Source organism: Capra hircus, chromosome 7, assembly GCF_001704415.2.
Source record: "Capra hircus breed San Clemente chromosome 7, ASM170441v1, whole genome shotgun sequence".
In the NCBI taxonomy this organism is placed as follows: domain Eukaryota; kingdom Metazoa; phylum Chordata; class Mammalia; order Artiodactyla; family Bovidae; genus Capra; species Capra hircus.
The window spans coordinates 72474819-72487612 of NC_030814.1; the positions used below are offsets into that span (position 1 = coordinate 72474819).

The following is a 12794-nucleotide window of genomic DNA, read 5'->3' on the forward strand; positions in this document are numbered from 1 at the left end:
AGCTGCTTCCTGCTATAAAGGCAGAGTTGAGTGATCGTATGACCTGGAAGCCTAAAATATTTACCATTTGGCCCTTTGCAGACAAACGCTGTTGATCCCAAGGTGCACCCACCACAGTGTCTGGCACACAGTAGGTGCTCAGTAAATCTGGCTGAATGAATAATGGAGGTATATGTATTGGAGCATGTCAGTTCGACGTCCTGGAGAAAGTGACCCTCTTCCCAGACCTGCCTAGCAGACATCACTGCCTGTGGAGACGGGAAGGTGGGCTAAGGTCTCCCTGAGCGACCACTGCACTGCGAGAGGCGTCTGTGGAGAAGGAGGTGTCGCTGGCTCTAAGTCCTCGGAGAAGAAAGGACAGAGGGTGACAAGGTCCGGACTTGGCACCTACAGGGTGGGCTGCCGGGTATCTGGAACGGGGCTTGGCTTTGCTTAGCCACACGGACCTCCCTCCAGGGACCCGCAGCAGACTCGGCTGCCTGCGTGGGCTGCACGTTGGCGCCCTCTGGTGGCTGCCTGGAGTGTATCCTTCCAAAGCAAGCGCCGGCCGCCCTCTGGAAGGGAAGGAACCCTGTTCACCGAGTCCCTAGCCCATCTGACCTCCTTGTCCAGATTCAAGGTCTCATTGGTCCAGGCTCAATCTGTCCCTCCAGTACTCCCCCTTCCTCCACAGACGAGGTAGGCTGATATCACAGGACGTCCTCCTGCTGAGTAGCTGGGTGAGCTGCTGGCAGCTTCTCCTCCGGTTAGACCAGGCAGGCCAAGGGCTCCTGAGGGACTCCCAGGTTGCCAGTCAACGCCCAACCGTCACCACGAGTGTCCCCGATAGACGGTGAGAGGGTGACCTTGGTCATGTCTCAGGGACCCACCTAGAGTGATGGGAACTGGGGTGCTTATAAAGCTTCCTTGTGTTTTCTACACACCAAGAGGTCCCATCTGGGTAAGGGCTCCTTAGTACAAGGAAACGAACTGTTCCAAGTTCTATTTTGGGGACAGGAAATTCATCTCTCGTGAGCCTGAAATGCCACGTGGAGTGATCCTCATGTGCTCATCACCACATACATGTTACATCACTAGCAACTGTTCCACCTGTCCCTGCCAAGAGACCGTGGGCTCCAGGAGGGCAAGGGCAAGATGCTCCAGTGACCCCGGCCTCCAGCCTGAGTGGATGGATGGATGTCCTGTAGCAGAACTGAGCTTTGGGGAACTCTGGGTCCCCAGCCAAGGTCACATCCACCCCTTCCAGTCATTCCTATGCATCTCATTGGTCCTATTTCCAAATACATCCTCGTCCCACCACTTCCCTCTATCTGTGCCCTCTGACCTTCACCCACACTTCCCTCTCCAGCACACCAAGCTCCCTTATGCCAAACCCACCAGCTTCAGGGTCCCCAGGGCAACTGTTCCCCTGGAGCTTCCCAGAGATGGGACCCCTTCCACCACCTCATCAGAAGGTCCCTTCTCCCAGGCCCTCTAGCTACTCCTGTCTGACCATCACTCTTATTTTCTTCATAGCTTATATGAAGGAAATGCTTATTTATTCGTGCCTCCCCCACAAGAATGGAGCCCAAGGGCTAGGACTTCGCCCTTCTTTCTCCTCTGCATCCCCAGCACCTGCACGGAAGCTTAACTCAAGCTTGGGGAATGATGCCTTGCTGCCCCTACTATGACTGCAGGTGTCACTCGTGTGCATCAGAGAAGCAGGACAGGCTGGTGCAGACCTCCCGTGAGAGGGCTCAGAGCTGGGTGCCTCCTCCAGCTGTGTGCTGCGTGACTCCCCCCACCCGCCCCCCAGCCCTAGTTTCTTCATCAGGAAAAGAATCTCTACCTCACAGGGGGCGCTGTTGAGGTTTAAGGGGAAAATGAAAAGTGAAAGCTTCTGAAATTAAAAAAGCAAGACACGCACAATACTGTGAGTTGCATTTATTGTGGTACACTGGCATCTGCCAGGGACCCCGGACACTGTCCAGCTGGCGTCTGGGAGCCACAGTGCTGGCTGCATACCCGATACCCTGCCCTCCCAGCGGCAGCTCTCAGCATCCCTGGATGGCAGAGCAGCCAGGACTCCAGCGGATGACTGTCCCAGAGGGATCTGCAGTGTCACAGGCGCCACAGCTGTACCTTTCGTTGGGCTTGCAGCATTTCAATTTTTTTTATTAGTTAACAACTTAAAAATAGGTCTATTTCACATAAAATCCTGAATTCCTGGCTTCTCTGGATTTCTGACATTAGACCTGCATTCCCACTTTATAACAATTAGCCACAACTAAATGACAGTCACCAAGCTCAGACGGGGATCTATGCTCTGTGAGTCCCCACCATACTCCGTTGTATCTCAAGGTACATCATCAACTCAGTGGCCCAAATATTTCTCTGGTCATAAAGCAACGTCTCTCTGTGTCGTCTTCAGGGACAGTAGGAAAGTCAGTGGCACTGCAAAGGCCTCACAAGTCAAAGGCCTACTTCATTCATTTATATGACCTACGTGACCTTAAGAGCATCTGAGTTTCAGATCTATGAACTACCCACAGATCCCTTTGATCCACAAAGAGCACCCCCTGGATGGATGGGTGCAGCATTTATATGCCACACACCCCTTCATGCAGCTAAGAGGCAGAGCTGAGAGCAACAGTCAGACTTCCCAAGTCTGAACTCTTTTCAAAGATCTCAAGTTCCCTGAATTGGAAGCACTGGTAAGCAGGGTGGACACACCAGCCACTTGGCTGTATGAGAGGTTGCAGTGTTAAGTCGCCAGACCCAAGCAAAGCTGTGCTGGAGTGCCCTCTGGTGGTCATGAGGCAGCTCTGCAGGCCACCATTTGATTCCAAATGAGACCCAGCATCAACCACCATGGGCCCCAAAGTAGGCTCCCTGCCAACCCTATGGGTGCCAAGTTTTTGACTTCCAATTATTTCCTTCCCCAAACCTTCCTGATCTCCATTCCACACCTCAGCCACTCTACTGGGCATTCATCTCAGTCTCCAGTGGGGTTGGACCCCACCCAAGTTGTGTGGCCTCTCCATTTTTCACATCCCTGCGCCTCACTCCAGGCTTGGCCCATGGCAGCCTCGAGGTGTTTCCAGGGGAAAACCCTACAGCAGAGGGGAGGTCAACCCCAGCCTACAGGGTGAGCAGCACCGGCCAGGCGGGTCTCAGAGAATAGGAAGCACGGGGGGATGATGACGTCCCAAGAGCCGCTGGGGCCGGATGGCCAATCTTCACGGATCTGGACTTTTACATGAAATACGCCATGTTTTAAAGGTTGGCTCAAATGTATATACTACCCAGACCAAGAAAATGCACTGGCGGAGTGGGTCTGGGCCAGGGCCCAGGGTGGAGAGCTCTGCCGAGGCCCTGCAGCTGACAGAACCTTCAGGATGCTGGGCTGAAGCCACTGGTTTTCAAGGATTTGTTTATTTGAGTAGTTTGTAGCCGTCATCATATTTGATCCTGAGAGGCAAGCAAGGGAGAGAAGATTCTTGGACCCATTTTAGAGTCTGAGACATTGAGGCTGAAGTGGGTTCCTGGAGGGGTCACTAGTGAAAAGAACTCTGAGATACACAAGACTGAGTTCCAGGCAACAGCAGTCCCCAAGCCCACCCCCACCTGGCCTGCCCCCTCCTAGCTGGGCCCTTCCTAGTCCCCTGGAGAGCCAACCACCCAACAGCAGCCCAGACGGCAGCTCCCTGTGACACCCACCCTCCGTACACACAGCTCCAGGACAGGCAGCCGGGTAGAGCCATGTGGCTCTCCATGGGCGCACAGTGCAGTGGCCCACAAGCCCCATGTGGGGTTCAGGTCCAAGCAGAAACACCTCCCGCAGCCTAGCCCATTATGGGCAGAGTGGAGGGTCCCTGGGTCGGCCAGGCGAGTGGCCTTGGCCAGCGTGGCAGCCTCACCAGTTGGCCTTCACTGCCTTGATGTCGCTGATGAGGTTCTGGGCCAGGCAGATGCCAAAGATCTGGAAGACAGAGGGCAGGTGAGGGAGGGGCCACCGGGAGGGCAGACTTCCCGGGACAGAGTGAGGTTGTGCAGGGCCATAGTGGTACCTGGAGAAGGGCGATGCCCACAAAGACCCCTGCCACAACAATCAGGTTGTCCTGCAGCCACTTTTCAAACTGGCCCACGCAGCCTTTGGTGTGGATGAAGCCCTGCTGCTCCAGCTCCTGGGGACAAACGGGCACCAGGCTTGGCTCGGCCCACCCACAGCCACCAGGGGCCCCACGTCAGTCCGGCGTACCAAGCTCAGCCTGGCCCAGGGCCTTATACCTTAGTGCCTGCCACCTGGAGCCCCACCAAAGGGCCTTCTCCTCCCTGGGGTCTCAGCACAGACGGCTTCTCCTCTGAGGCCTTCCCTGACTGCCCTGCCCCAACCCCATTACCTCCCTGCTTTTAGCTTCTTCCTAGTACTTAGGTGAATCTGTCACACTGCTGTTCTTATTTCGTTATCCCTGTCTTCCTGTTTTCCTCCTCTACAGGAGTTCACTGCCTTGGGTTCGGCATTATCAAGACCTCTGTGCCTCCTGGGACTCAGCACTCCCTCCTCCCCAACTCCCACCCCCGGAATCCTTGAGGCCTTTTGGCGTGTATGAGGGGCCCCCTTCTTATCCGAATCCCCCCAGTTGCCCTCAGCCCTGTCCCCACCCCTCTCACCAGTTTGAGCCGGACGTCGTAGCCACACTGAGTGTTGAGGACATCCTCCTGAGGAGAAACACGCCAGGGAGCAACTCGGTAGGGGCACCCATGAGGCCTCAGGGGAAGCGGATGGAACCATGGATTCCGCCACGGCCGCCGCTCCTCAAGGGAAGCTGGCTAGGACCCCAGCGCCTCTCCCTGTTGCCAAGGCGCATGGCCACAACGCCAGCTTGAACTGCTTCCTTTTTAGGAGACCTGCCTGCCCATGTGTTATAAGAATGGGAAGACACCTGGCCCTCAGTGTCCCTGTGCCCTGTGACTGGAGGGATGTCACTGCAAGAAACTTCTGCTCTTAAAGAAAACCATGAACATTTCAGAACCCCTACCCCTGCCACCCCAGCATGGTGGGCCAAGAGAAGCAGTCCCCATCCAGCAGGCCTCAACGCCACCCACCAACACAAACTCCCAAGCCCAGCAGGGCTACTACTACACATAAGAGGGCTTCCCAGACATCGGTGGCCCCCAGAGCAGGGCTGAGGCGAGGTCAGGGGTGGGCTGGTTCCAGACCGTGCCTGCGCGCTGAGGCCCCGCCCCTCGCCAAGGCGCACTCACCGCCGGGTCCCTGACGCAGCAGGAGAAGGGCACCCCGCAGCGCTCCCGGCTGGGGTTCAAGTCAGTGCAGTTGAAGTAGATATTGAGGTTCCAGTCGTTGGGCCCTCGGGCTCCGCAGCAAGACCACTAGGGGGTGGGAGGAGAGCCCGGATGAGCCAGGCCCACCCCAGGAGCCCCATCCTGCTTGGGGACAGGCCCAGGCTGGCTGCCAGTGGCCTGGAGACAGCCAGTCAGGTGGGAACTTCCCCACAGACAGGTCGAGCCTGGGCCCAGGGCCATCAGAGCAGCTCGAGGCTCCTGACCAGGTTGACGGGGGCTGGGGGTACTGGGAAGGGTCTCCTGAGCCTGTCCCCCAGCCCGAGAGAGGCTGAGCAAAGGGAGTGGGCGAGGACGGTGGCCCAAGGACTGTGGCTTCCTCTAGTCCACCTTGAGGGTTGGGAGTTTCAATAAACCCTGCAGAGAGGCTGAAGGCCCCTATCTGTGCCTGGTCTCCCCACACTTGTCCCACAATTTTTACGAAAGACCTTCTCTTTTCCTCTCTCCAGGGACAGGAGAGCAATCCTGGCACCCTCATGACCATGCCCTATCCCACTTCATGGGTGCTATCGTGGGCACCTATATCCCCATGACCCCTACCCAAGACAATGGACTGCTTCCTTAGGTGGGGCTGCAATGAAGCAAGCAGCTCACAATCTAGTGGGGAGACAGGCAGCCTTAACTCACTGACACAGCACAGGCTGGCAAATAGCTGGCCCTCAAGGGACCAGCTCGGTGGCAGACACAGGTAGGCCCTGTGGACTGAAGAGGGGGAGTGAGGCACAGCCATGCAGCTCTGCCTCCCTCCTCTCTGCTCAGCACCCCTGCTCCCGCTGGAGAACACTGGCTCCTCTCATCACATCCCTGCTCCTTCTCCTCCCCCAGGGCCAGCCCCTAGAGGCCTTCTCCTCCTCCGTGCTTCCCCATTTCAGCCTTTACCACAATTTATAACGCTACACACACACACACACACACACACACACACACACACACACACACGTTTGTTTCTTTTGCTTGTTTATCATCTGTCTGTTCCCCCAAATCACCATCTGCACAAAGACAGGTCCCTAGCTCTTTCTCCGGAGAAGGCACCCCACTCCAGTACTCTTGCCTGGAAAACCCCATGGACGGAGGAGCCTGGTAGGCTGCAGTCCATGGGGTCGCAAAGAGTCAGACACAACTGAGTGACTTCACTTTCACTTTTCACTTTCATGCACTGGAGAAGGAAATGGCAACCCACTTCAGTGTTCTTGCCTGGAGAATCTCAGGGATGGCAGAGCCTGGTGGGCTGCCATCTATGGGGTCGCACAGAGTTGGACACAACTGAAGCGACTTAGCAGCAGCAGCAGCAGCAGCTCTTTTTCACCCCTGAATCCCCAGCACCTAGCTCAGGACCCAGCACATAGTTGGTCCATCACGATTCTGCATTAAATGAACAAATAAATCACATCCTAACCACCTGGCTCTTCGTTTACTTCTGCCCTGGGTTGAGAGCTCCTCAAAACAGGCACCAGCTCTGGTTCACCTCTGGATCCCAGAGTTCTTGGGGTGGATGGCATCAAAAGAGCATGACTGTTGAAGTGGGTGCGACTATGAGTGTGTGTGATGAAGTGTGTGAGTGGGTGAGAATGTGCAGGCGGAAAGTGTCTAGGATTTCTTGAACTGTTCACTGACTGCTTCTTCACAGGGGTTAGGTTTGCAAGCTTAAGGGCAGAGCTTCTGGGCAGTGGGGCGGGTCTCAAACCTGAATAAGTTCAGAGGCCAAACAAATAATATAAATGAGAGAGGAGGGCCAACAGGTATAGTAAAAGAGAGTGACGGGGATGGTAGCAGAGAACCTCTTTACCGGCAAAGGGGCAATGGCAATACAGCCCCGGCTGATACTGTGCGCCCAGCTTAGTAGAAGAAGAAACCTACATTTTCATGCCACATTTCTTCCTTCAAGTGTGTCCTAAGCCTGGCCTAGGAGCTACCAGTTTGAAGCCTCTGGCCTTTGCTCCCCAACCCTGTGTCCATGCAGGGTTAGGCACATGGAGATCACCAAGGGCTGGCTTCCTTTCAGATAGGGGGACACCTGGCTCTCTTCCTTGGGTCTTGCCTGGCCTGGTAGGCAAGGGAATGGTCCCAGCACACAGGGAACTTGCTCCTCCGTTCATCTGCCTGGCAGGTGCCTCCTGTATGTAGCTGGAGCCGGATGCCGGACTTACGTATTCCTGAGCAAAGTCAATGAGGTTCTGGAGGTCAATGTCGTCCCGATAGGCCTTGACATTGTTGTTGATGAAGAGGTTGAGCTGGTCTCGAATCCAGTCCTTGAAGACGAAGGCCAGGATCCCTGTTGCCAGCTCCAGGGAGAAGATGAGGCCAAGAAACACGGAGAACTGGTGGCGGGCAGACAGACAGACCGTGGGGGTAAGAGATACAGGGATAGGGGTTGCCACTGAGTGCGGTTTCAACCTCCCTCATCCTGACTCAAGGCAGCCCAGAGTCTCCACCTTTTACCATATTAGTATTGATTTACAATGAAAAAAGTTACCGCTGTTCTGACCTACTCTATTGTCTTTGAGAAGCCACCCTCCACACACAACTCCAGTTCCTTTGGTTCCGGAGGAGCCACTTCCATATAGAGGACTAGGCACGCATCAAGAGCCCACCAATCAGAGCACTAACTCCCCTGGGGCCACAGGGATTGGTCCAGAGGTGGCCAATCAGGATTAAGGAGATGCAATTAAAGAACTTTGGCAGAATGGCTGGGAAAGGAGAGACTCAGCCTCCAGCAGAGGCTTGAAGCCAGTACCCCGCACCACTCCCCTCCCGCCCACCCGATTCCTGGACGTCTTTCCACCCCAAGGGGTCTGGAGCCAACCCAGAGGCACAGAGCTGGGAAACAGAGAGGCTAGGCCAAGTGACACTGTGCTGGCCCCTTGATCCAAAGGCGCTGGCAGCTAACACACCCCTGCGTTTTCCTAATGGCCATTTTCGCTTAGGGCCCAGGCCACTAGGTGTCGGTCACCTAAAACAGCTGCTGCTGCTACTTAGTCACTTCAGTCGTGTTCGACTCTGCGACCCTCAGGGACTGCAGCCTTCCAGGCTCCTCTGTCCATGGGATTCTCCAGACTAGAATACTGGAGTGGGTTGCCATGCCCTCCTCCAGGGGATCTTCCCTAGCCAGGGATTGAACTCGGGGCTTCTTTACCGCTGAGCCACCAGGGAAGCCCCACTTACAACAGAGGATCCTATAAATGTATTAACCATACAAATCTGGTGACCACTGTTAAAATTAAACAATAATAAAACTACCATTACTAAGCATGAACTATATATAAGAAGTGGGTGGAATGCATGTAAGAATTAAAGATTTTAAAATTTAAAAAATAAAAAACTAAAAAAAAAAAAAAAAGAAGTGGGTGGGAGGAGGTTGGGGTCCCCAGTGAATCTAGGTGGGAGGGCACTCACAAATTTGAGCAGGAAGGTGTTCTCCCGGAGGGCCCCAATGCAGCCGGCAAAGCCCAGCACAGACATGATGCCTCCAACCACCACAAACAGCCACACAGGGTCAAGGCCTCCCAGATCTGTCAGCGCCGAGATGTTGGAGAGAACGCCCTGTGCAGGGGGAACAGAGGCAGGTGGGGGGGACTGGCCCTCCCACCATCTCAGCCTATAGTAGCCCTGCACTACATCCCGCTGCCTTACCTTCTCACTCCAGGCCCAGAGACCGATGGCCAGGAACAGGGCCCCCAGCACCTGCAAGAACAGCAGCAAAGAGCTGAAGGCACCAGCATGCTTTCCCATCCCAGCAGAGACCCCTCCCCGCTGGTGCTCATGCTCTTCAGGAAGCCACAGGGAGAGACAGAAGGAGGGGAAAGCACTGTAAATGGGATTCAGGGTCTTCCATCTGTCGAAGACTGCATCTCAGTGTTTCTTCCCACAGGGCACAGCTTGGAACACTGAACCCTCCCCAGCCCTAAGAAGGGATCCCTCTTGGAACTTCAGAATTGGAGCAGAGGAAGGCCAAAACAGTCCCACCAAGCAGCAGTGACTGGTTCCTGAGCCTCTTCCCTCACCTCAGGCCTATGGTAGGGTTCCAAGCTCCTGGCATCCTCTCCAGTATCCTCCCAAGTCTGGTCCTCCTGCTTCCCTGCAATTCTGTGACTGCCACTCTACTCCCGTCCCACCTTTCCAGCCTCCATCTGCCAGAGTACATCTTGGCAGCTCACAGCCAAAGACCTCTGAATGACCAGGAATCCCAGTGAAGAGCTGGATCCGCAGGGGGGCCCTGGGCTAGACCTCCTAAACACCACCCACCACCCGACCTCATCTCCGTGCTAGGACAAGCCCGGGATGTTCAGAGCAGCTGCCTGAACCCGAGCAGGACATCTAGTCTCAGAGGGAGAGTGCCCCTCCTGCCCAAGTGAGGCCACGACCCTACCTCTTCAGACCTCTGTCTCCCACTTGCTTTCTCTACAGGCTCCCTCCCCGCCTCAGCACAGAGCCTCAGCCAAATCCACCCCTGGCCAGCCACCTTTTGCACCCACCCCTTTCTGACCCCAGGCTCCTCTCACTGCTGTACTGGTTTTCCAGAAATACTTTTCCTTCCCTCCCCCACACTGGATCTGGGATGTGAAACCAAACCTCACTTCTCCTGCCTCATCCCATCTGACCCGCCCATGGCCTTTAGACAGGTGAATGATTACTACTTTCTCTTTTTCGAACCTCCCCACGGCTAACGCAGTGCCATTCCTCCTCCAGCCCTTTCTCAGCCTCCCTCCTACAAGGCTCTGCTTCAGTGGTGCCAGGCACAAGGCCAACCCCTCCTCCACCAGGTTCCAACCTCAACCTCCAACCTACCCTTCTTCTTCTCAAACTCATCTTTCACCTCATCATGACACTGGCAATCTCCCAATCTCCACGCAAACCTCTCTCTGGCTCTAGAGCCCTTAGTCCACCCGCCTGCTGCAAAAGCCTCTGAGTGCCAGGCTCCATGTCATGCACCGAAATACATCAGTGAAAAGGGCACATGAGCTCCCAGCCTTCATGGAGTTTACACTCCAGTGGGGGAAACCCACAGTGAGCAAACAAGGTAGTTTCAGATACCAACAGAGCCTTTAAAGAAAATCAAACAGGGTGATGTGATGGGAAGTGATAGGGTGGTGGTGGGGTGGGGGGGAGCATGTTTCAGTTAGGGAGCATGGTGACATTTTAGCTGAGGCCTGAATGATGAAACAGGGCATTGAAAAGAAAACAATTCCAGGCAGTACTGAATTCTAGGTAGAAGTACTGAATTTCAGGCGGAAGTACTGAATTTCGGGCGGAAGTACTGGCAAAGGCCCAGAGGTAAGATCATGGTTGGTGGTGCACGGGACAAACTGAAGACATCAAGCCAGACACCACAGGGTGCTCTGGGCCAGTCCTGTCAACTCAGCCTGATAATCTCCCCTGAAACCTTCCTCACCTTGTCCACCCGCCATCACCCCTCCTTTGCCCTAGCCTGCCTCCCTGGTCTCCTTGCCCATGGCAGTCAGGCAGATCTGCCTCTAATACAGAAACTAAAACAAATCCATCCCCACTGCCCTCAGCATGAAACTCAAACTCTGCCCCAGCCCTGGGGCCTTTCACACTTTCTGTCCCATCCTGGGGAACCCTGGAACAAGCCTGGGTCTCTCATGCCTCGCTCCCCCCACCCCCACCGCCGCTGATATCTGGCAGCTCCCTCTGCTCAGTGCTCAGCCTCACCTCCACCTACTGCCCACTGAGCTGCCACCCTGGCTCTGCACTTCCTGGCTGTGTGACTCTGGGTTACATGACTTAACCTCTCTGTGCCTCTTCCTTCACCCATAAAATGTAGACATAATTAAAGTGACTGGGAGAATACAGTAAGTTATAACTCATGTCATCTGCCTAACAGCCCTGAGGAGCAGGCTTCATCATCCCCCACTCCCTGTTAGGGAAGCTGAAGCCCAGAGAGAAGTGACTTGCCCACTGTCTCACAGCTAGGCCCGAGACAACTAGAGCCCCAGACTTTCCCACCAGACCAGCTCTCTGCACATGGCCCACACTCTTGAGGCTGTGGCACTGCAGGGGCCAAAGGACACCCACACTGCCGGAGCAGCTTGTGGGCAGAGGGCAGTGCCACTGATTCCTGCTAAACAAAACTGAGTGCGCCTGACATTCTGACCAAGGCGTCAGGAGTAGAGGCTGAAGAGTCAGCAAGTAGCCTTGGAGAGATGGGATGGGGGAGGGAGAAGGGAAAGATGACTTGGCAACCCTCCACCCTGGGAGGGGCACCAGCAGTTCCCTTCTCCAGACAGGGACAGCCTGGCCCTGACACCTCCATTTGCTCAGCTGTGGAATGCTGTATTCTGTTCCCCAAGGCCAGCTCTCCTGGCCTTTCATTAGGGAATATCCCCCTGTCCTCGGCTGAGAACTAGGGCGACTGCCCTCCTTGCCTGCAAGCCTCTTAGTTTGCGGGTGGGAGTTTGACCTATTCCCGTGCCCCTCACCCCCCCCCCCGCCCCACCTCTTTATAAGGGCTTAAGGCGAAGCGGTAGGCCCAGGTACTGGAGCGGTAAGAGGGATGGAGAGGGAATCCAGCCCTTCGCGGAGGCTTTCCTCCCTATCGGCAAAACCAGAGGTGGGGCTCCCCGGACCCCTTACACCTCAGGGTAAGAGAGGGAGAGCGGGCGACCCGCACCAAGCAGGGCCGCGGGGTCTTCACCGAAACACCTCCCATTTCTCCGCTGAGCCCTGAAAAGACCCCGGAAGACTACCCCTCCGCATCCTACTACCGCAGTGGCTGGGACCCGCCCCCTGCAATCCGGGCCTCTCTAATTCCCTCAGGTGCTCCAGAGGGTGGGCGTGGAGGTGGGAAGGGGAGGAAGAAGTTAGGGGACGGTCCCAAGGCCTTGTGGCAAAGAGTGTCTCCCCCTAGTAGGGGACTGAGCCTCCTCCTTCCGCCACCCCCAGCACAGGGCCCAGAACCCACCCCGCGCTCACCCAGAAGATGATGTTGAAGCCAAACAGGAAGTATTTCCCGCAGCAGCCGACCTCGGGTTCCTGGAAGTGCTGGTGCTTGCCGGGCATCGTGAGTGGCCGCACGCCGGCCCGGCAACCGGGGCCGGAGGCTGGGCCCGGCCCTCCGCGGGCCGCCCTGGGCTAGAGCCGCCCGGGGCCTAGCCCGGCGGCTGCGGCTTCATGGCCGCGGCCACACAGAGAGCCCGTCGGGCCCCGCCCGCCCCGCAGGGACCGCCCCCGGCGCTCGAACAATCCCCGCTCGGTCCACTCAGAGGCCCTCCTCAATGCCTGATTCCGCCCCGCCCTAGGCTCCGCCCCTAGCCCCACTCAGTCGCCTTTGGAGCCCCGCCTCTGGGTCTGTCTCCGCCCCCTCCCGACTGTTCCCCTCCGGGCCCCGCCCCCATACAGGCACACCACCCCAAGTCCGGGCCCCTCCCTACTGCCCGACTCAGCCCCCTGGGAGCCCCGCCTCTAGGCCTGACTCTGCCCCTTACGCTGGCTGC

The 12794-nt window shown here is 56.4% G+C and overlaps 1 protein-coding gene across 2 annotated transcripts; it reads right to left on the reverse strand.

Moving 5' to 3' along the window:
• Positions 1909 to 12528, reverse strand: TSPAN17 (tetraspanin 17). 2 transcript variants are annotated; one of them, XM_005682744.3, is made up of 9 exons: positions 12274 to 12528; positions 8974 to 9024; positions 8737 to 8883; positions 7491 to 7661; positions 5248 to 5373; positions 4654 to 4701; positions 4050 to 4166; positions 3900 to 3961; positions 1909 to 3450 (listed from the first exon to the last, which is right to left on the reverse strand). In XM_005682744.3, exons 1-9 carry the CDS (start codon positions 12358 to 12360, stop codon positions 3414 to 3416), a joined length of 846 nt encoding a protein of 281 aa, XP_005682801.3. In that variant the 5' UTR covers positions 12361 to 12528; the 3' UTR covers positions 1909 to 3413. The 2 variants fall into 2 exon arrangements, with proteins under 2 accessions (XP_005682801.3, XP_017906125.1); XM_018050636.1 differs by lacking the exon at positions 7491 to 7661 and having other exon boundaries at positions 12274 to 12521.

Excerpts from the sequence above, each read along its gene's own strand:
- TSPAN17 (XM_005682744.3), bottom strand. The coding sequence starts at position 12,360 with ATGCCCGGCAAGCACCAGCACTTCCAGGAACCCGAGGTCGGCTGCTGC. Across the intron at positions 8,884-8,973 it reads TCTGGGCCTGGAGTGAGAAG|GGCGTTCTCTCCAACATCTC; the intron begins GTAAGGCAGCGG and ends CCCCCTGCACAG. Across the intron at positions 7,662-8,736 it reads ACACCTTCCTGCTCAAATTT|TTCTCCGTGTTTCTTGGCCT; the intron begins GTGAGTGCCCTC and ends GCCCGCCACCAG.